At 55.4% G+C, this 22565-nt stretch overlaps 1 protein-coding gene across 3 annotated transcripts; it reads left to right on the top strand.

The window, feature by feature from the left end:
* The first annotated feature begins 310 nt into the window (after positions 1-310).
* GATA3 (GATA binding protein 3) lies at positions 311-21199 on the top strand. Of its 3 annotated transcripts, none has more exons than XM_039249488.1 (6): positions 311-390; positions 1973-2674; positions 5049-5585; positions 10827-10972; positions 15201-15326; positions 19077-21199. In XM_039249488.1, the coding sequence occupies exons 2-6, from the start codon at positions 2434-2436 to the stop codon at positions 19359-19361; spliced, it is 1335 nt and encodes a 444-aa protein (XP_039105419.1). In that variant the 5' UTR covers positions 311-390; positions 1973-2433; the 3' UTR covers positions 19362-21199. The 3 variants fall into 3 exon arrangements, with proteins under 3 accessions (XP_039105419.1, XP_039105420.1, XP_039105418.1); XM_039249489.1 differs by lacking the exon at positions 311-390 and adding an exon at positions 1274-1514 and having other exon boundaries at positions 10830-10972; XM_039249487.1 differs by lacking the exon at positions 311-390 and adding an exon at positions 1276-1514.
* The last annotated feature ends 1366 nt before the right edge of the window (positions 21200-22565 follow it).

The raw sequence follows: 22565 nt of genomic DNA, 5'->3' as shown, positions 1-22565 counted from the left end.
GGGCGGAGGGTGGAAGCGGGGTCCGCTGGTCCCGCCTGACCCCGCCCGCCCCGGCCGCGTTTTCGGGCGCGCAGGCTGCAGCGGCGAGGGCGCCGCTAGGGGATGCCGTGGCTCAAAGGAGCGAGCGCGGCCGGGGAGGCTGCCGCCCGCGGGGCCGGCCAATCGCCGCCCGGCCGCAGCCTCGCCCGCTGATTGGCCCCCGCCCGGCCCCGCCCCGCCCGCCCCGCCCCCTCGCCGGGGCGTCTGGAGCCGCGCCCCCTGCGCCCCCGGGCGGCCCGGCCGCGGCCGCGCGAGTCCGGGGGCCGCCGCCGGAGTCCCGCCCGCCGGCCGGCATGGGGGTCGCAGGCAAGGGGCTGGTTCCTCGGCGGGGGAAAAACGCCGGGAGCCCGAGTAAGTAGGGCCGTGGGCGGGGCGAAGGGGAAAGTTGGGCGAGCTCGCGCTGTGCGGCCACGCTCCCTGGGCGCGGGGACCTTCCCGTCCCCTCCGTCGCCGAGGCCGCTCGGGCGGGAAGCGCGCGGGCACTGCAAGCGCCGGTCCGGAAGGGCACGCACCCCCGCCGAAGCGTGCAGTGGAGACGCTTGCTCACACAAAAGGCCGGGGGACCGCGACCGGCGGCCGCCCGAGGGACACACGCGTTGCAACGCAGCCCCGCTCCTCTCGCCCGAGTCCTCGAGGTCTCGGGCACTTCTGTCCAGAGGCACATCTCAAAGTCCTTGGGCACGGAAACCTTGTACTTTGATAGTCACGTAACCCCAAATCCATAACGTCCCAAATACCCCGGATCGAATTGAAAAACAAGTTTGGTCGTTAAAAAAAAAAAAAAAGAAAGAAAGAAAGAAAGAAAGAAAGAAAGAAAGAAAGAAAGAAAGAAAAAGTCTGAAAACAAGAAAGGCTGCCTGTAGGAACGGACTTTATGAATGGGGCTGGCCGGGTTCCCCGGCGCGGAATTATCCACCGGGCCCGGAATGAATTGGCTGGAGCGGGAGCCACATTTAAAGGGCCAGAGCGCACATTCCCTCCTTGGCCCCCCCCGCCCCCAGCCCGGCGGGCCTGGCCCACCCGCCCCGCCGCCCCTCCGCCCCGGGCCGCCCTCCGCGGCGCCCCCCTTCCGGTCAGCGGAGGGGCGGAGGCAGGGGCGGAGGGGGCAGGGGAGGGGTGAGGTCCTGGAGCGGGTTTGGGTTGCAGTTTCCTTGCACGAGTCCCCTCCTCGCCAGCGCCAGGCTCCTCCCCTCGGCGCGGATGACACTAGAACCTCCTTAAGTTGCGTCGCGCCACAGCTGTCTGCGAACACTGAGCTGCCTGGCGCCGTCTTGATACTTTCAGAAAGAATGCATTCCCTGTAAAAAAAAAAAAAATACTGAGAGAGGGAGAGAGAGAGAGAGAGACACAGAGGGGAAGAGAGAGGGACCGGGAGCGCGCGCGACGGAGCGAGCCACGCAGCCTGCCCGAGCCGTTTCTGCTCTCCCAGGGCACACGCCTCCTCCTCCTCCTCCTCTCCGCTCCTCGCCACCCAGGTTGGTACCGGCAACTTTCTTTTTTTAAGTTTGATTTTTAAAAAAAATTTTTTAAATTCTGGCTCCATTTGGGAGGACTTTAAGAAATACTTGAAACTCAGCCCTCCTCTTTTGGAGAGTTTCTGGAGGCCGGGAGGCAGGTCCCGGGATCGCTGTCCACCCCCCCCCCCCACCCCCGCCCCCAGCTCCCCGCCGCGGGGAGGAGGGAGCTGTCGGCCGCGCTGGATCCGCGCCGTGCGCGCGGGGCCCTCGGGAGAGCCGGGCGGCCGGGCGTGCACTCGGGGCCGCCCGGCTCGGGAGGAGGCGCGCGCGCGAGTGCGCGTGTGTGTGTGCGCGCGGGTGTCCCGGGCGCGCGGGCGCGGGGCCGGGCGGCTGGCGGGGGGTGGTGCCGCTTCCCAAGCTCAGGTGCTCGCGTCCGCAGCCGCTCATCCAGGTCTCCCCGCTTCTCCCCTTCGCAGGTGAGCCTCGGAGAGCCTCGGCCTCGCAGCCGCCGAGGAAGCGCCGGCCCCGCGGAGCCTCGCTCAGCTCTGCAGAGCTCCAGCCGCCTTCGCCTGCCCCTCGCCCCCCGCTTTACAGTTTGGTCTCCTTTTTATCCTTCCCTACCTGCGCTTTTTATTTTATTTTTATTGTCTGGCATTTCTTTTTTCTTCCTCCTCTCCCCTTGGCCACATTACCACTTCAAGACTTTATCTGATTTTGTAAACTTCTCGGCTCACCTTTCCTTCCCAGCTTTCCCATTGCCCCACTGAGACCAAATCATTAAACGACCCCCCGCGCCCCTCCGACGGCAGCGGCACCTGCGGAGCCTCGGAGCCCCCCCCCCGCCCCCACCGCCTCCCGCGACCTCCCAGCCCGACCGCCCTCCCTCTCCGCGCGCGGGTTCCGGGCCCGGCGAGAGGGCGCGAGCGCAGCCGGGGCCATGGAGGTGACGGCGGACCAGCCGCGCTGGGTGAGCCACCACCACCCCGCGGTCCTCAACGGCCAGCACCCGGACGCGCACCACCCGGGCCTGGGCCACTCCTACATGGACGCGGCGCAGTACCCCCTGACCGACGAGGTGGATGTACTTTTTAACATCGACGGTCAAGGCAACCACGTCCCTTCCTACTACGGAAACTCCGTGAGGGCCACGGTGCAGAGGTACCCTCCGACCCACCACGGTGAGTCCGCCGCGTGTGCGGGGGCCCCGCGCCCCAGCCCCCCCAGTCAGGGCGCGGGAGGCGGGGAGGCACCAGGGGGTGCGCAGACCCGGCGAGAGCCCCCAAGTGCCGTTCCTGCCAGCTTAAAAAAAAAAAAAATTGGGGCCCGGAAATGGGCGAGGAAGCAGCCTCAGTCGCCGCGAGAGTGTGTTTTTAAAAAGTCGCAGCAGGCGCCTCTCGCGGCCGGCGGGCCTGGGGCCTGGCGCTCACCTGGCCGGCGCCGAGCGGCCACCCCCTGCGCCCCGCGCGGCCGCCGGGCCGGGAGGCCGCCGGGGTCCGGGGCGCGCGCCGGGCGCGGGCTCTGCCTCTGCGGCCGCGCCTCGCGGGGCCCGCGGCCACGCCGGCCGAAGCCGCTCGGACTCGGTTTCTTGCAGGGGTCCCGCTGCCCCAGCTAAGCCCGGAGTTCCCCCTCCGGGGGCTTCTGCCGCCGTGCCTCAGTTTCCTTCTCCGGCACCTTTTCAGAAAGGCCCGAGAGCGATTTAGTCACACCCCCGGGTTTTTGTTTTCATTTTATTAGTGCTGTTGCTGAACCTCTCCCCAAAGCCAGCGCATTGGGCTTCTCGGCGGGGCGGCGGGGCGGCGGGGGCCCCCGCCTCCTGGCTCTGGGGAGTGGGGTTCTGGTACTCGAGCAGGTTGTGGTGGACAGATGACGCTCTTAAATTTAAGACGTTGCAAGTTTCCTAGATTCCCGGCTGCACAGAATTTTCCTGCGGCTTGTTTTTCGGCTGCGTCGCTGCCTGCACCCCCAAAACTCTCGTCTTCTGCCCCCCGCCCCCAGCCTACGACCGTCCCATTAGGCTCCCAGGGAAGAGACGGGATCCACCAGGGTTTCTTTTTTGATGTGGGATGGATTCCAGTTGTCTTTTTTTCATTTATTTTCTTTCTCTTTCACCTTGAAAAGTTTGTAAGAGTTTGGAGATGTTAAGAAATCCAGCCCTAAATAGTTAGGGGGTATGGGGGGGGGCCGCTAAGCCTTCCAGCCTCCCTGGGTTCCTGAAGAAGAAACAGAGGCACCATTTTAGGCAGGGAAAATGTGAGCCCCTGTTAGTCCAGGGGCCCCGGGTCTTCCCTGTCCCCCTACTTGGAGCCAGTGTAGTCGGGCCAATGACAGCCCCTCCCGCAGCAGGCACCCTCTGCCCTGCTGTCACCAGGCTTGAAACAATTGTTTCTGCGGACGGGGCGCTCTTTGCCCTGCTTCTGAGCGGATCAGCAGTTAGGTGGAAATGTAGATGCAGACTTAATATTATTTACGATACGACTTCCTGCATAACATGAATCTTGACCCTTGGCGTTCAGAGAACTCTCCTTTCCCCTCCCCTCCCCTTCCTCTCAAGATTTTAGTTTCAGTATTGTTCTTAATGGTTAAATAGAACGTCAGATGCAGGTAGTGGATTAAAAGATCAATAAGTGTGTGGATTTGCACCTACAGTTTGCATTGACCCCCTCTCAGAGTGCGTGGGCTTGTCTGAGTTAGGGGCCTCTGAAAACTGCTTGCTCTGGGGCTAAGTGAACTGTAGACGCGTGAGCCGGAATTTGGTGTCTCGGGGGCTCAGGTGAAGGCTCACATGTGACACTGGTGGAATGACAGCTTTGAGGGCGTATGAAGGTTGACTTTATTTTTCTTTCTATGGGATTTGGGAGAGTGAGAGAGGCAGGGCCCAGCCTTGCAAACTTCCTCCAGTGGCCTGAGCAATTCATATTCGCCATCTCAGGCCTTTGCCAGTGGTGAAGGCCCTGCAGAGGGGTGGCCTGAAGGGACCCCCCCCCCCCCCCCCCGAACGCTGCCCCTCCTCCCTTCCAGGCTCTCTCCTTCCCTGCACCGGCCTGGGGAGCTGGGCCTCTCTCCAGGGTCCGCGGATTTTGCTGGCGCGGAGCAGTGTGCGGCCAGTCTCACCCCTTCAGGCCTCATCATTCACAGCCGACTCTCTTATCAGGCTGCCCGGGATTAGGGCTGGGATGGGGGGCGCTGGGCCATTGATGGAAACCAATAAATTAAGTCAGGTTCCAGAGAGGGACCGCAGGGGAGGCCATTTAGAGAGTGTGTCTGGAGAGCCCACGTATGGCCAGGGGCCGCCGGCTCCCTCCCAGCGCCTCTCGGGTGTGGGACGCGGGTCCTTCCTGCTGCTGCGTCTGCTGGGACGTTGGTGCGGGGGACGCGGGCATAGAGGGTGTGCTGGCCCAGGTTGCAGTGGCCCGGCCTGCGCCCCGTCCAGCCTGGGTGTAGGTGGGGAGGCTCGGGTGGAGGGGAGAGGGCCCCCCCAAGCTGCTCTCACGGGCATTTCTCTCTCTCTCTCCCTCTCCCTCTCCCCACCGCCGTCCCCCCTGCCCCGCGCAGGGGGCCAGGTGTGCCGTCCGCCCCTGCTGCACGGATCCCTGCCCTGGCTGGATGGCGGCAAAGCCCTGGGCAGCCACCACACCGCGTCGCCCTGGAACCTCAGCCCCTTCTCCAAGACGTCCATCCACCATGGCTCCCCGGGGCCCCTCTCCGTCTACCCGCCGGCCTCGTCTTCCTCGCTGTCGGCGGGCCACTCCAGCCCGCACCTCTTCACCTTCCCGCCCACCCCGCCGAAGGACGTCTCCCCGGACCCGTCCCTGTCCACGCCGGGCTCGGCCGGCTCGGCCCGGCAGGAGGAGAAGGAGTGTATCAAGTACCAGGTGCCGCTGCCCGACAGCATGAAGCTCGAGTCCACGCACTCGCGGGGCAGCATGGCCACGCTGGGAGGGGCGGCCTCGACGGCGCACCACCCCATCACCACCTACCCGCCCTACGTCCCCGAATACAGCTCCGGACTCTTCCCGCCCAGCAGCCTGCTGGGGGGCTCCCCCACCGGCTTCGGATGTAAGTCGAGGCCCAAGGCGCGATCCAGCACAGGTAGGAACCTTCTCCGCGCCCGCGCCCCCCTCCCTCCCAGGTCCCTTCTCCTCCTCCCTCCTCTCCCTTCCCCTAAATCCAGGGCAGGGAGGAGGGCGGCAGTCTGGCCCCTCAGGGGAGCTGGCTGGTGTTCGAGACCCTTCTGAGATTTGATTTCTTCCCATTCTTCCAGCGGGGAAAGAATGAGGTGTGTCCTATCTCGTTCCAGTGCTCAGAGCAGAGGGGAAGTGGGATCTAATTTACCCGGCCCCGCTCCCCCGCTCACCCCCTTGAGCTGGGGAAGGAAAAAGACAAACAAAAACAAATAGCCGGTCCCGGCTGCCCGGGGACCTCTGGGCTCTGCGAGTAACCTCTAGTCCGCGTCCAAGACCAAATGGGAAGCCGAGGGAATAAATCTTTAGTGTTTTAGGCTAAAACGAAAGCTTAGCAAGCACGGGTCTGTCGTGTGAGCAGCCCCCTCCCCTAGGCCTCGGCCTGTTCCTCCAGCTGAGCCCACAGGGGGTCCTGCAGACGGGACTTGTCCGACAGACACGTGTAATTAAAGCAAGGGTATGTTTTGGCGCGGGTGGTCAGGACCCCAGCAAAAACCTCGCGCGTATTCTTGGCGTGGAAAGGGGGCTGTCATCGTAACTTCTGGGAGAGACGTGGGCTCTGCCCTGGGGATAGCGGCAGGGAAATCAGCCGGCGACGGCGACGGAACCAGTTACCTGCAAGTGGTCACACAGGTGTGTGGGGGAGGCAGGAAGGCGTCTCAGGACCCGGTCCTCCACTGATCTGAAGGCAGAGGGACGACTGGACATTCCCTACGTGTGCCTCTTGCTTCCTCTGCTCACCCTCCCTCAGACAAGCACCCCTGCCTGAAAGCGCGCTGCATTTTTATTCTCCTGCTGTAGACACTTGCCTTAAAAAACAAAACAAAACACCAAACCCACACTAAATATTTCGGCTCTCAAAATACAAGAATGCATCGCCCATGTTGCTTCTAACCAAAGACGTGGAGAGAGAGCCTCGGGAGTCTCTCGCTTGAGATTTAACTGTAGTTTAAAAAGATGATTTTTCACAGGTTGTTCGGTCTTCTTGGGTGGCTCCGTTTGGGGGGCTGGGGTGGGGTGTCTCTGGCCCGGCTCCTTCCAACGCCTCACCTCTACCCTCTCTCTATAGAGCTCCTGCCTAGGAGGAGGTGATGGAGATCTCGCTCGCTCGCTCTTTTAGGGGGAGGGCCAGCGGTCTTGCAGCCGGGTTTGCAAAACCCCGGTTTAAAAAACTTCCGCGGGAGGACTCTGGGAGCCCAGTGACCATGAGATCACTTTTCAGGGTTTTTTTTTTTTCCAGGGTGACATTCACTCCCAACTGCCTGGGCAGGACTGTCTCTATTTAGTTGATATGTTTTAGCTAATCCAATTATTTTCAGACTGCTGCACGCGACAGTCGCATTGTTTATCCCGCGCCAGGAACTTTAATAGAGTCCGGATGCGGTTAGGCTGACAGAAGAACTCAGACCTGCGTGTTCAGTACATGAAAGCCGGCAGAGGGAGAGGGAGGCAGGCGAGCTGCTGGAGGCGAACAGAAAGCAGGGGGCCAGCGGCCACGCCGCCTCGCGGGGCTGGGCTGGGGCGTGGGGTGGAGGGGGGCCAGAGAGACGGGGCTCAGCTTGACTCAGAAAAGCCGGGAGTAGCTCGAGGCTTGAGGACTGATTGCAGAGGGAGCAAACCGGTGCACGTTGAGGTTAGCGATGGGAATTTTTTTCTTTTTTTCGAAAGTTCTCTTTTCTGGCAGCGCGAAGTTCTGGGGGAAGGTCGTGGTCTCTGAGGCCGGTGCGGTGCGGTGGTTTGTGGGGGGGGAGGGGGCAGAGCGGCTTTTCCAAGAGCCTCTGCTTTCTCGCCCCTCTGCGTCTACACCTTCAGCCCTCGGATAGTCATTTCCTTTTTCTCTCCCTCTTTCCTCTGAACATTTGGGGGCGGGTGGGGGTGGGGAGTGGCAGTTACCCTAACCCAGAACCTGGAGCCGCTATGCTCCTGTTATTACCAGTAGTAGTAGTAGTAGTAGTAGTAGTAGTAGTAGTAGTATTTACTTTTTTATATTTTAGGGGAGAAAGGACAAGACAAAAGACATTGCAGTCCGGCTTTTTACTTCCTCTTTTTTATTCCTTTCTCACAGTCAGACAGCCCAGAGCAGCATCCTGGGCAGCCAGGGAGCTGGGACATTTGGGAAGGTGGGAGCGGGAAGGAGGGTTTCCAGACCCTTCTGGGCGAAGGGAATGTCAGTGGCACACTTCTCTCGAGGCCGGAGTTCTCTGGGTTTTAGTGGTTGCTTTTTTTGTTTTGTTTTGTTTTTTGAAGTCTTCTTTGCAAGTGCACTTGCCGAAGGTGGAGAAGAGAGGGCTGTCACAGTTTGGAGAGACGGTTGAAGCAGTGGTTAGGGCACCTAGGGCTTTTTTAACGCCAGGGCTGTCGGTGCTGGGTCTCCCTCCGCAAACAAAAGACCGAGCCTGTTAGCCAGGGGACCCGCTGTGCTGGCCCCACCCTCGAACGTCAGATTGTGGGCATCTCGAAGTCTCATATCCCCACCCCCCCCATCCAACCCCTTCCATCCAGCCCAGTTTCTCAGGATTTCAATTGGAGGCCAAGAGGTGTTTGAAAATGGCGGTCGAATGTCAAGAGGCCTCTGTGGTTGTTCTCACCTAAGAGAGAGGTGTCTGTCTGAGCAGCTCACACCAGGCAGTGAGCGAGGAGAGGAGACAAGTCGGGCCCTCCATTAGGAAAACTGGCCGTTTGCTGAAGTCACACACTTGGAGGCAACAATGAGAAAGGAAAAAATAAGAAAAAGCCGGACAGGGCGCTCGCAGGCTGGCAGAGTGACTCAGGACAGAACATCGCTCTAGTGAGCAGAGCCTTGCTGAAGAGGCAGCCGTTGCTAGTTTTTGAAGGTCCCTCTGCAGAGGAAGCTGTCACCCTCCCCACTGCCTGACAAAGGAAAGGAAATCAGATGGCTCACGTCAGGCTGGGAGATCCCCCGGGCAGGGTGCCTGGGCACCAGGCTGCGGGCCCCACAGGGCAGCGGGGACTCCTCCCTGAGCCCCTGGCAGAAAGGGACAGAATAGGTGGGCACCTGGCAAGGGCCGCTCGCCCCCCTCCCCCCGCCGTCTTGGCTGGACGGGGCATGGGCTCTCCGTGTCGCTGCCCCCAGAAGGATGGACCCAGCGCGTGCCTGGGGCCCAGGACCGCCTGCCCCTGGCTGGGCTGCTGCAGGTAGCCAGCTCCTCGCCCCCTCGCCCTTTCCTCCTTCCTCCCGCCTCTCCTGCCTCCCCCTCGCCCGCCATCCTCCATCCGGCCCAGCTTCTGACCCCAGTGTGCAGTGTCTGGATGTAGTTCGGGCCCCAGCCTTTCTGGTCTGTGGACACTGTTGAGAACGTGTATGCTCCCGAACGCTACTGCCCGCGCCGGGGATCATCCCAGCGGCTCGTGGGAGGCTCTGTGTAGACCTCTTCATGGAATCCGGAGGAAAAAATATATATACAGTTTCTCTTAACTCCTTATATTCTTTTTGCAAAAGGCAAAGGGCACAAGCTCTTCAGCACCGTCACGAACTCCAGTGGCAGGCAAACCCCCTCCGTTCCTGGAAGTCTTTTTTCTTCCCTAGAACCCATCCCCGGAGAGGGAGAAACAACCCCCCAGAACAACAGGCTTACAGATGCGACCCCCCCCCCAAGTCCTTCATAGCTGGCTTAGGGGTTTCTAAAGGCCACCAGGTCCCAGAGCCCTGGAGCCAGTCTTCTGCTCCCTGTACAGGGAGCCATCCAGGTCCCCAGGCTTCCTGCCCACGTTGCTTCCTCCACGCTGTCTTCCTGGTGGTTTAGAGGTAGCTGATTAATCTCCTAAAACGAAACAGCCTCTGGGGGCTCCTCCTTCTCCCCTTCTGTCTTCCTGCCCCTCCCTCCCGGCACCCCAGAGAGTCCTCCTCCTCCGGAGAGAGCAGCTCAGGGGCTCCTGCCTGGTCCGCGGGGGCGGGGGGTGGGGGGGTGAGGGGGCGCTGGGGGGGCTCCTCCCAGTCTGGCTCTGCTGGTGGAGATGCTGGTCCACACCCATCGTCCTTGGGAGGGTGAGCCCCCCACCCAGCCAGGCAGGTTCTCCCAGAAACGGATTCCCCTCCCATCTCCCGCAGAAGTCGCAAAGAAATCAGGGATCAGACTCCCCCCCCCCCTCCCGTCCTCAGAGGGTATTTTGAGGGATTCCCTCTGGCTGCCTCCCCTTCTTCCCTCCCCTTCTTCCCTCCGGGAGATGGGTCTGGGTCACTCTTCCGTCCCTTGAGTGAACCGGCCTGGCCGGTTTTTTGTTTATTTTGTTTGTTTGTTTTTTTGGAAAAAGAGCAACTGCAGAGAGGCCTAGGTTAAGGAGTCGACCAGGAGGTGCCCCCCCCCCCCCCCCCCCCCGTTTCCTTAACTGGCCCGTTCTCCCCATCCTGCCCCTCAGGCTGCTTTCCTCCTTCAGGTTGCCCTGCTTCCCTCCAACACCTCCTGGCTTGGTCCAGCTGGGGTCACACTTCCCCTTCGGTCTCTGGCAGACTGGCTGGAAAATTCTAGAAGACCTTGGCCTTTTCTAGAGAGAAAAAAAGATGGTGGGGGAAATGAGTGGATCCCATTGGGTCCTCATCTATTACTTGGCAACCAGGGACATTTACAGTTCTATTGGAAGTAAAATCGAAAGCCTGGGGTCCTAAAATCAATCAGCCAATTGATCAATCTGTTCATCTATTTATTATCCGTTTATCTATCAAGCCATTGGTTAATCTTTCCTCCCCCACCGTTCCTAGTCTCTGTGATTGAATCAATCTATACAGACAGACCCGGCCATGATAATGGGGCACCTTTGTTTTCCTTTGAAGGAAATGAGTCGAATGTTTCCCTCTGCTATTGTCCAGGACTCAGAATTTTCTCAGGGAACGATTTCAAGTTGAAATCTGCCTTCCTCCTTGGCTGAGGCCCATCTTCCCGGTCAAGTGAGGCAGCCCCACAGCAAGGTCCTGCTGCCTTTGCTTCATGTGCCTCTTCTTGGGGCCGAGGCCGCATGTGCCCAGGGCCACACCTGGAGGGAGGGGGGAAGAGGAAAGCCCCCCAAAAGAGGGAGAAGAGAGAGGAAGAAACGTCCTGGGTTCTACCTTCATTCCCTCGCTCGCAGTGAGTGCTGTCCGCTTTTTCTGTGTGTCCTCCCTCCATGAGTGACTTATGTGTGATCTTGTTTCCAGAAGGCAGGGAGTGCGTGAACTGTGGGGCCACCTCCACCCCGCTGTGGCGACGTGACGGCACCGGGCACTACCTGTGCAACGCCTGCGGGCTCTACCACAAAATGAACGGACAGAACCGACCGCTCATCAAACCCAAGCGGAGGCTGGTGAGTCCCCCTGAGGAAGCGCTGGTCTGACGCTAACCATTGTGTGTGTTTTCATTTCCTCTCTTCAGGAAGGAGAGCTTTCTGCAGGAAATGGCAGGACGGCTCAAAATCATGTCAGCTTGCTTGGGATAGGGTTTCTCCCCGCCTCCCCGTTTCTTTCCTCGAGTTAGCCATACAGAAAAGCTCTCTCTCTTTCTCTCTCTTTTCCTTCTTGACATTTCCCAAGTCCTTGCCCGGTTTTTAAGGATGCCGCCTTTCTGGTGATCATATCTCGCATGGGTTTGCATGAGAGCTTTCAGGGGACCAGAGCAAGGGATTTAAGCTTCGCGGATAGTGACGGGAAATGCAGTGTGCAGGTGGAATGTACCGGCCACCATCTAGGACGTGTCCCCAAGTGCCAGGGCTCCTGGGCAGTGAGCACAGTCTCTGAGCTTCCTTAGGGCCACGGCTGCGTCTCGTGTGCCCGTGCCCGGAGATGGACGGGGCCAGTTAACGGACTTTCACAGGCAGCGCCCAGTGAGTCCAGCGGAGGTGCCCTTCCTCCGCGGTCTTAAGAACTGAGGACTTGCCACAGCTGATTCCTTTGGGACAAGCTGCGTGATTCCTGTCTCTCCTCTTGGTCTCCTGATTTCCCCTCTGAACTCCCATCGGTAGGGGGAGGGCTTTTAATCCCCTGCCTCTTTCTTAAATTTCCTGACCTTTAGGACCACTCGAGAAAACCCGGCACCGCCCAGCATTTGTAAAGAAAACTAACAGGAGAAGTTCATTTGTAATGCTTGTCTTTGGTACCTCAGGCTCAGATTGAATAGCAAGTGTAGGTAACAGACAAATAAAAGCAGGCTTGGCAAATGATAACCTAACCACAGTCAAGAGATCAAAATGCTTTTTGTGGTGATGACATTCACCAAGTAGAGAGGGGAGGAGGGGAATTTCCCCACGCAGATTAATGGATAAAGTAGCATCCATCACATTCTAAGTGTGTGTGTGTGTGTGTGTGTGTGTGTGTGTGTGTGTGTGTGTGGTGTTCGGGGGATGGGGGGGGCAGGAAACAAATCCTCTGTTTTCTTTTCAAAGAATTATTTGTCTCCATCAGATTTCAGTGCAACTCAACACCTTTCACATCCTTTTCAGGAGGAAAAACTTTCTAGGGATGGAAGTGCCCACGTGACTTTAATTTTTGGCGGTCTTGGGCTCTAAGCTTCATTCCTTCTGATCTTTGCCCCTTTCTCCAGCTTCTCTCCACCTCCCTGTTAGCCCCCGTGCACTTGGACATTTTTCCCCTCTTTCTCTCGTGTGCAAAGCTGACTTCCTAGGAAAAAGCTGCCGGATATCTGAGCACTGGAGATAACTCATAAACAACAACTCAGCTTCCCCAACCTAAACATCAAGATGTTTGAACGTATCAGAACAAGATGTGTTTGAAAAAAAAAAAAAATGGCTGGAGGTGTTAGCACAGAATGAATATGATCGCACCACAAAAGAATGTTCTGAATCACTCAAAACCTGGCCTTAGTAAGAAAAAAAAAAAAAAAAAAAGAAAGAAAGAAGGAAAGAAAGGAAAAAAAGAAAGAGAGGAAAAGAAACAAAGCCTACAACAAAAACTTTCTTGTTAAAATAAGTCACGGTTCCATCATCATAACTGGACTTTGTTTTTTAAGGTAAAAAAATAACGAAGGAAAAAGAGGGTGTAAACTCTCAGACGATGGGCTGAATAATGAGCAAGGGTGCACTTGACATTTTCTTGGGGTTTCTTCTGTCTGGGCAGACTGCATAGGAAAGCTCTACGTGCATTTTCTAGACCTTTGTCTTCATTCATCTTTCGTAGGTCTCCAGAACTCTGAGTAATAATTGCTTTTACTTCTGGAGTTTATGGGCTGTCACATTCAGAGCGTCTTTTCTTTCTTACTCATCCGTTCTGGGTGGTTTTACATTTTTAGTTCCATAGAACTCGTAAGCTCCAGAGAGCTACTCAGAACACATTCAGGATATAGATCTGTTTTTTTTTTTCTTCTGCCCTTAGATGTCTTTGACTTCTGAGTACCTAGAACTTTTCTTTCTCTTCTTTCCTATGTTTCCCGTTCCCTCGCTCCAGCCCTGCCTCCCCTCGTTTGCTCTTTTTGCTTTGCACGTTTGCAGATTCCGTGCAGACCACCCAGCCCGTGCGCTAGAGCTAACCCTTCCGCCCGGTGCGTGTCTAACACTGAATAAACTCGCGCAGGGAAGAGAAGGAATGACCGGAGAGAAGAGCCCTAGGATACTTTTTTGGCCTCGTGTTGCCAGGTTTTCCGTGTGTCTTCCGGCGAGCTGCGCGCCTTGCTTTATTAATCTACCTGGTCTCCCGCGGGCGAACCGGACGCTGCGGCTCCTGGAGGTTCCGTATCTGTTCGCGTCCAGTCTGTGGCCCCGAGTCCTGTCCGGAGCCCGCTTGTGCCTGTGGGACGGTCCATACACGGGGGAGGACCCACCAGGAGCCTCGCTGCCTGCAGCTGAGCGGCCGGCCGTGTGCGCCTGCAGTGCGCGTTTCAGGCTGCTGAGCCGGGAAATCTGGGGCCCGGGGAGATATTAATCTACTACATCTGAGTATCTCTTTTACAGAAGAAAGTACAGGAAGACAGTAATAATCACACGATAACATCGTTGTCAGAATCATTAAGCACTGATTTTGTGTATCATTTTCTTCCCAAGAGCCGACGGGTGAAAGTTATTTGCGTCTCAGGTCGGCGCACTTCGTTGAGGCGAGGCGGGCATGGGCATCTAGGGTCAGCTGGGGTGAATGATTCCAAAATGGGAAAGTAGAGCTTTCTCAATTATGACAGATTAGAGCTGGTTTTTTTCAAGTTATTAAAAAAATCTTAACGTTTATTTTTGAGAGAGAGAGAGGGGGGGGAGAGAGGGGGAGAGAGAGAAAGAGAGCGAGAGAGCGAGCGAGCACGAGCGGGGAGGGGCAGAGAGAGGAGACAAAGAAGCCGAAGCGGGCTCCAGGCTCCGAGCTGACAGGAACATGTCTGTGGGACAGTTCAGTGTGTTAAAGGAAGGGGACCAGTCCGGTTAATTGAGAATTTCCCCCAGGGTTCCTGTATCTGGCAACTGTAGATGTTTGGCTTGACATTTTGCTCGATGAAATATTGATGGAAAAGCACACCACGGTCCCTAAAGTTTTCTTCCAGGCTTTTATAAACCTGCCAGGATTTTCTTGATCGCAGATAGCTCCGTTCTTGCTCTTTCTCTTGCTTTCGATAATATCTTTGAGTCCAGGGCAGGGAATACTTCTGCAGTTAACATTTTCTTTTTATATTGGGGGGGGTGGCGGTGAGGGGTTGACAGACAGAGGTAACAGGTTAAACTTCATTTTCTTTGGAAAGTTTCTGAGTTAAAAAACAATCCTTTTTAAAAAGCGTGGACATCGAGAATAGCACCCTTGTTAATTGAAGTGCGTCAAAAAGTGAAAGAGAAATCTCCCTCTTCAAGGAAATGAAGGCAGTGACACAATCGCAGAATAAAATTCAGACTGAGCCTGATACCTGACCCCCAGCTCCGCTCCCTGTAAGCAGCCGGCAGGATGTACCTAGTTTCACGGAGGCGAAGTGACGCGGCAGCAGGACAGAGAGGGGTTCCTGTCGATGAGCAGAATTCTTCGTGCTTTTCAGTTTGTCTCCTGAGCTGGAAGCCACCCACGGGGAAGGAGGGTGGCGGTCCCCAGCGGGGACCCGGCCAGGAGGGATGGGCTGGTGCACGTCTGGGGCTGGGGCGCCCGGCTTGGTGCTTCCTGATGGGCAGGTCCTGTGAGTGTGCGCACACACACACACACGTGCACACGCGTATGCACGCGCACACTTGCGCAGACAGCCTCCCACTGTGCCGGCCCCTGTTCTCTTTCTAACCCAGCGTTTCTTCATTTGACATCTGTCCGGGGCTCTCGACATTTGGGGTTCCTCTTCCTCTGCTCTTAGTATGTTGTGATGGCCACCAGTGGCCTCGTGGAGAATTGCTATTCTTGGCAGTTGCCCTTGACAAAGACCCTCCCACCCCCCTGGAGTTCTCTCCTTGAGGCAGCTTTTAGGGATCTTTGTGACTTTCATGTGGGCCACTTGCTAGTTTTGATTTCAATGACAGTTTTTTCTTTTTTTTTTTTTTTAAGTCTGTCTCCGTAGTTCTGAAAACACAGTTAACATCTGTTTTAATGTCACCCTCTCTCTCTGTGTCTCTCTCTCTCTGCGCCTACTCCCAGTCGGCAGCGAGAAGGGCAGGAACGTCCTGTGCGAACTGTCAGACCACCACTACCACTCTCTGGAGAAGAAACGCCAACGGAGACCCTGTGTGCAACGCCTGCGGGCTGTACTACAAGCTGCACAATGTAAGTGTCACGGGGCCGGGGCCAGCCGCCGGCCTGGGGACGCCCAGGGGTTGGTGTCACCCGCCCCAGGCTTCTTCCTGCGTTTGGTGGCTCTCCTCTGGGCCCAACACCAGGCCTCAGGTGACCAGTGTAGAAGGGAAGCGACTGTGCCCAGGGCGGCCGGGCGGAGGCCGGAGGGCTCAGGGCAGAGGCCTCAGGTCTTCGTGGACAGTGTGCTGTGTGATGCAGTGACCCAGTGACCGAGGTGGGGCCGCTCCGGGCTTCCCCATCTTCCTTCAGGAAAACAGGGATAGCGTGATGCTTCCTTCCGGTTCCAGCTTTTTGCGAGAGAGAGAGAGAGAGAGAGAGAGAGAGAGAGAGCAAGCGTGCACGCAAGAGAGTGAGCAGGAAAGGGAGGTGGAATTGGGTAGCAGTGTGGCACATGCCGCGGGAAGTCCTGTGACAGAGGACAGTTCTGTGACTCGAAGGGGCAGAAGCCTTGCTTACCCGACGTTGTGAATTTTAAGCGGCTTCTCAGCGTAAGAGACATGAAATGAAGTGCCCGAGAGATGTCGTCAAGGTGTCTTTGTCCTGAGCGGCAGAGCACAGCCCGCCGCGGGGGTGAGGTTATCCAGAGACTGGGGGGGAAAGAAAGCCTCGTTTCCTCTCCTGTGTCTCGTCAGCGGAGGGATCACTGCCAGTCAGTCACCTGGGCTCGGCTGGGTGGCGTCTGACCTTTTAACGGGGGGGTCCTCCCGTTTTGCAATATGCTTACGTTAAAAAAGATTCAGATTTCTTCCCCCCCCCCCCCCGAAACAACTGGCTGACGGGCCATGACCTAATGAGGCCTGAAGTTAGTGAATCCCAAGGAAAGAACGGCCACTTCTCTCTCTCGGGCTCTCTCACTGTTCTCTTTTGCTCTGATCCCCCTAAAGGGTCTCTGCCGGGGTGACTTTGGAGGGAGTTCTTCTGCTTAGGTTTGTGGGGTCCTGGAGGAACTTCCCGGGGTGACACCTGGCGTCCTGGTCCCTTTTTGCCGTTTGGGAATAAGCTGCTGCGATTTCCCGGGACCCTGCCCCCCTCCCCGTGCAAAGCCCAGCTGAGCAGAACTAGCCCTCCGAGTCCTCGTGACCCGGGTCCTGGGACTGTGGTGTCCACCTGTTTATTAGCAACGAACCCCTGGCTCCGTTTTCACTTTGGGGACTCACTTGCTCACTGCAGTGGAGATAAGCAGATCTGTGATTAAAATCTGGAAGATTTGGGGCGTCAGGGTTTACGGGCCGGCCAGTCGTCGGCCCAGCCCCTCCAGTTGTTTTTGGCTGTAACTTATGGTTGTCAAAGAACTCTCGAGTTGCTTGATTACATGTGAGCCCCAGCTAGTCCCACGATGCAGACAGGGCAGAAGTCATTCGATTTCCCTTTGACTTGAAGAAGTTATGACTCAGAGAACCAAGTGTCTTGTGCAGACAGACACGGCTGATGGACCGGAAGAGCCGAGCAGGACTGATTTCCGAGCAGCGCAGGCCTTCCGGGGAGGTCGGCGGCGTCAGGACTAACAGGGGCCAGTGGAAAGTAAACACTTTCTCGTTTCAGAATGTGCCAGAGCTCAGTTCACAGTAATGAACTGTCTGTGCGCAGACACGTCTTCCCTGTTCCCATAGAAGCACAGGGGCGGTGGGGAATTGCCCGGCTCCAAATTTCTCCGACTGTTTAGCCGCGACGAGATACGGTCTCGGTTGTGTCCAGTGTGAAAAGAAAGTTGTGAAGGAGATCGATTTCTCATCAAATCAGAGAAGGGTCAGGGAAGCCTCTTGGCCGCTCGCTCCTGGGAGAGACACTCGCTCCCCGGCACGCGTGGGTTTTTCCTCCTTCTCTGGTTTCGCAGGACCTCACAGAAGGAGGCAATTGATGTGTATTTAACGATGGGAGATTATAATCTACGAGCGTTCTCATAGCACCATGTTTTGTTATGCCCACCTGGACACCTGCACATGTGTGGTATGAGTTAGTTCCTTTCTTCTTATCTAGGTGTTTCGATAACTACCTATCTCAGGATCAGTGTCTCTAGCTAGTGTGGAGACTAGTTATCTGGGTCTGCGCTGCTATCTGTGTAACTAGATATTATATTTAGATATCTGGCTGTGTGTGTCTAGATATCGGCGTCGAGAGCTGTGTGTCTAGACATTATCTTGGGGGAAGATGTGATGTGACAGTAGATTCCTATCACCTCTGTAGGCTGTGTCTTTATCTTGATTGTCACTTTGAAGAAGGAACCCTGAGATGTGCCTTTGGCAGTGACCTTTTACCTCTTCTGCCTTCCTGGCGCTTGGGGGGCCTGGGGGTCAAGTCTGTGCCCCTCTTCAGGGTGACCTCTCCCAGCTCAGCCCCAGGAAGCCGTGTCTGCTGCTTCTAGAAGCTTTGTTGACAGCCTTTCTCTCTTGACTGTTGGGGTGTCTTCCTGGACTGTCCTTTTCTAGGTTTGGGTACAGTCACAAGAGACCATGAGAGAGCCTCTTGTCTTGTGTCTCTCTGCCCTCGAGGGCCCGGGCGGGAGATGATGCTCTTCCCTAAGGAGTCAGGAACCGCCGAGACCTTGACATTCCCTCCTTGAGTTGGCTTGCCACCTTCCCCCGAGGTGTGGCCTGGTGCGTGGTCTGCCGTGTGGGGCACCTGCGTGCAGTTGAGTTTAATCCCCTTCTGACTCGCTGTGGGGAGTGGTGTCTGATGCTCTGTAAAGCCCCCTCTCTCGATTCTACACCCCTTCCCCCCTCCTGCCCCCCAAGTAAATGTATTTCACAAACAAAATAGAGGCTTCTCGAAAAGAGAGAGATGGCACGCCGTCTCGGGTGCTGAGACTAGCTGCAGACCTTCGGGGCCGGGCCTTGCTGTCTCTTCACTGGACCCCACTCTTGCTCCATAGTTTTCAGGGTGGGGGTGCCCCCATGGCACCCCAAAGTGATCGTTAGGTCCTTGGCGAGGGGCTGGGTGGCCGTCGGTCTACTTAGGAGTGCACAGTCAGAACAGGGATGGAGAATTGCCACGTAGCGACCGAAGTTGCTGGGACAGCGGTGAGAGGCTACCTTTTGGAGAGGCACGCTGTGGGGAAACATGACCCCGGAGGCTTCGGGGTGCCCAGGAAGGTTTTACAGCGCCTCTTACTGTGATAAAGCCGGGCAGGAGAGAGGCAACCAAAAGGTACTTTGAACAGGGGTGCAGCCCTGCTCTCTCAGACCCACACCCTTCAGGTTGAGTGCACTGGCTGTGGTTCTGTGGTCGTGGCACGGATGTCGGATAAGGAGACAAAATGTTATTTCCCTCTTGAAGGTTCCTCAGTTGCCCCCGTGCCCGTGAAACGTTCTGAGGAGAGTCCAGGAAATGAGACGAGTTATCGTCTTTTTGCTACCAGGGAAATGCAGTCATATCAGGTGGATGTCTAGAATGTGGTCCCCAAGAATGCAAAGTTTCCTGAGACAGGTTTTCCTCCAAGTGACTGATGGGGACAGACATAAAGAAGCCCCTCTGCTTGGGACACCTTACCTGTGGTCTCTGGGTTTCTGAAACCGATGGAGGCTGACAGGCCTCTCCACAGCCCGGAGCTGGGGGACCTGGGGTCCCTGGGAAGGGGACAGGAAGGGGCGGGAGGAAGGGGTCCCCCGAAAGCAGAACTCCAGTGTGGGGCGGTCAGAGCAGCCGCGTGGCGGTGCGAAAGCCTGTGTGCCCTCGCAGAGCCAGCCGGAAAGTGTAAAAAAAAAAAAATTGATCTTTGTTTAGATTAACAGACCCCTGACTATGAAGAAGGAAGGCATCCAAACCAGAAACCGGAAAATGTCTAGCAAATCCAAAAAGTGCAAAAAGGTGCACGACACGTTGGAGGACTTCCCCAAGAGCAGCTCGTTCAACCCGGCCGCCCTGTCCAGACACATGTCCTCCCTCAGCCACATCTCCCCCTTCAGCCACTCCAGCCACATGCTGACCACCCCGACACCCATGCACCCGCCGTCCAGCCTCTCCTTCGGACCTCACCACCCGTCCAGTATGGTCACCGCCATGGGTTAGAGTCCCTGCTCGATGCGTCAAGGCCTCCGGGCGAGAGTCCCTCCAGCCCCTTCTACGTGCATTTTTCCAGGAGCAGAATCATGAAGCCGAAACCCGATGGATATACGTTTTCTTGAAGGCAGAAAGCAAAAGGACGCTTGCCACTTTCGCAGAGGCGCTCGCTGTGGTGTCTGTGTTCTCGGTCGCTGAATCTGGATCCCATTTGTGAATAAGCCATTCAGACTCATCTTCCCTATTTAACAGGGTCTCTCTAGTGCTGTGAAAACAAACGAGCAAGCAAGCAACCGTGCTGAACGTTGCGTATAACTTATATTGTGAGAAATACCGTACATTTGAAGAAGACTTTATTGCATCCGGGTAGCTGTAAGAAAGGCATGAAGGACGCTGAGAATTTTAAGGAATATGGGGGCAATCGAGTGTGGAAATGGAGAAGAAACTAGGTCTGCTATTCAAATGGACCAACGGCCCGTGCCGTTCTCTTTCACTGGCCATAGTTGTTTGATGCATTAAAAGAAAAACAAAAAACAAAAACAAAAAAAAAAAAAGGAAAAAAACAAAAAAACAACAAAAAAAAGAAAAAAGTCGTAGGCAAATCATTTGTTCAGAGCCGTGGGCCTCTCTGTCCAGGAGAGTCTCTGAGCCCCGGGCAGTCCGTGTCACCGCTCACACGATGCCGTGAGAGGGGCTCGGGAAGCCTTCTCCGGGCCCACACGCTTTGCGAACGAGTCCCTTGTAATTGTTGTTTGTATGTATAATTCAGAGCACCAAAATAAGAAAAGATGTAGATTTATTTCATCATATTATACAGACTGAATTGTTGTACAAATTTATTTACTGCTAGTGTTAAGAACTACTCTTTGTTTTAATATTTTCCTTCTTTCTCAAGTTTTTTTTTTTGGTTGAATAAACTAGACAACATTCAGTTGACCTAAGGTGGTTGTGCTCCAGAAGGTATATTTTCCATTTTGTTTCTCAATGATATTTATTAAATAGCTTCTAAGGGTACAGTAGCATCTACCCTCCCTCCCGCACCCCGCAGCCTGTGCTATGAGGGTAGCAGTGTACGAGCTACCGACGTGCATGTCAGCGACTTGGGCTGGACAGACCGGGCCCCGAGAGCTCCCTGCCTGACACTTAGCGCCCTGTCGTGTTCTGTGTTAGTGACCGCTGCCTTCCATCCGGCCTGTTGGAGTAATACTATAAGAATACACAATCAAGTGAAAATATTTTGAAAGCACCCAAATAACATCGTAACAAAGTGATGGCTGAGCTCTTCTAGAACCTGGTAGCTCTCGCTCATTGAAACACAAAACCCAATCCTGTTAAGTTATTTGCTAGGAGATTGTGCAAACCTCAGAGAGTCACCAGGTCTCCTTTTGGGAGACTGGGCATCTCTGGAGCTCTCTCTGCAGCCCAGAGGCTGTCTCTGGGTGTGGTGGGGGGCTGGAGTGCCTTCTCTGTCCCCTCCTGCTGGCCCGCAGGGGGAGCGGTGGGAAGATTAACTCGTGGAGACGCACCAGTGGACTAGAGCTGACGGATTCCTCCCGCTTCTCCGCAAGACGTGAAGGCGCGGGGCTGGTGCTTGCGTTCATCTCTGTTTTCCTTTCCTGCTGTTGAATTGAATTAACGCCACAGTGGAGGGTTTGTTGGCATGTTTGCGGAACACGAAAATAACCGTTTTTTGTAACTTACGCTGTATAGTTTCCTTTTACTCTGTTGGCAGAATGTGTAACCATGGCACACATTTTAAAATCTCTGTTAATCGCCTCTCTGCTTTCTTAGCAAATATTTTAAACCTAAGGCTAAATGTTGAAATAAAGGAGTTAGAGACCTACTGAGCTGCACCCTGGAGATCTTACTGGCTCCTGATTAATGACCCGCACCTGGAACGCAGTTTCCAGCCACTTTTGAAGCACCGAAGGCTCCCGTCCTCTACTGCCATGTTAAATTCGGGAGGTTTCCTGTGAGGTTCCAATGTCTCAAGATCTGCCACCTCTTTTCTTCGCGAACAGATTTGAGTCTGTGCTCTTTCACCTTAAGAAGAGAGAGTTCAAATTCTTGACATTCTTGGGGCGGGATGGGGGGGTGCACACACGTAGAAAACTCCCAAACTCGGGACTCACACAGCTACGGTGTGTGTTAGGTACTGTGGGGATACTGGCATCTCTGATCCTACTTCTTCAGGGAAGTGTCCTTTTATCATTCTGTCCGTTGATCCAACACTCGAAGATATTTCTAGAAGATGGTGTGACAGATCTAAAACATAGCAATAACGATGATTCAGTTCCCTCTTTGGAGCAGTATCATGTGTTTTCGTGGTTTTGTTCTTTTTTTCTTCTTTTGACTTCACATAAAGTCCGTAGAAGGCGCAATAGACAGAGGAGCAATGTGAAGAGGGGGTTTAGTCTAGAAAAACGGAACAAGACCAGAGAGCCAACATATTGCTGGAATATTTTTGAGGCAATTGTAATCCCTAATTAATTTTCAGCCTGTTTGGCTTCACTTTAGAAATAGTTGCCTTAGCTCCTCCGTACGAGGTTAGCTGTGAAATATATGTGCAGAGTTGGACTATTTCTTTAAACCATTTGAAAAGCCAACATACTGAGAGAAAAGAGATGACCTAGTTCTTGAACACTGTTGCTGTTTAGGGACCCCCTCATATATGGCGGTGAAAATTCATGAAGCTGAAGTTGAGAATTGAAGCGCTGCCGTCACGTCTTCAACAAATACCTAGTGAGCGTCTAGGTCAGAGTCCATTTAGAAGCCCTCCCCCCCCTTTTAAAGCAAATCAGGAAATAGAGAGGCCAAGACTCCAGTGTCTTACTCTGCATGTGTGACATTTACATGGTATTCCCCTTCAAGAGCTGCACACACGCACTGTGGTGAGGCTCCCAGTCCGGCCTCTGGCTTATTCGCCAGGCAGACAGAAGGCCGCAGAAGTGGGGGGCCCCAGAGCCCGCCTTCTGAGATAGCTGTCTATTTTCTACGCTTTCCTTTGGTTTTAAAGTCATTTTAAAAGCTTCCTCCTCCACACAGGACTTCATTTTAGTGTTTCCTAATCAAGGACTGTGTGACGGAAGCAAATCCTTTGCAAGTACTGTGTGTCTGACTTGAGTTTCATAAAATAGATCTGTTCACAAAACTCAAACCTGGAAACTCAAATGCCATCCTACCCCCCCCCTGCCGCCCTGATACCTTCCCCAC

The sequence above is a fragment of the Hyaena hyaena genome, unplaced genomic scaffold, assembly GCF_003009895.1.
Source record: "Hyaena hyaena isolate Hyena2069 unplaced genomic scaffold, ASM300989v1 scaffold_338, whole genome shotgun sequence".
Lineage (NCBI taxonomy): Eukaryota > Metazoa > Chordata > Mammalia > Carnivora > Hyaenidae > Hyaena > Hyaena hyaena.
Note: the sequence above shows the minus strand (reverse complement) of the source record. Positions and strands in the feature narration are given on the sequence as shown.

Excerpts from the sequence above, each read along its gene's own strand:
- GATA3 (XM_039249488.1), top strand. The coding sequence starts at position 2,434 with ATGGAGGTGACGGCGGACCAGCCGCGCTGGGTGAGCCACCACCACCCC. Across the intron at positions 2,675-5,048 it reads GTACCCTCCGACCCACCACG|GGGGCCAGGTGTGCCGTCCG; the intron begins GTGAGTCCGCCG and ends TGCCCCGCGCAG. Across the intron at positions 15,327-19,076 it reads TGTACTACAAGCTGCACAAT|ATTAACAGACCCCTGACTAT; the intron begins GTAAGTGTCACG and ends ATCTTTGTTTAG.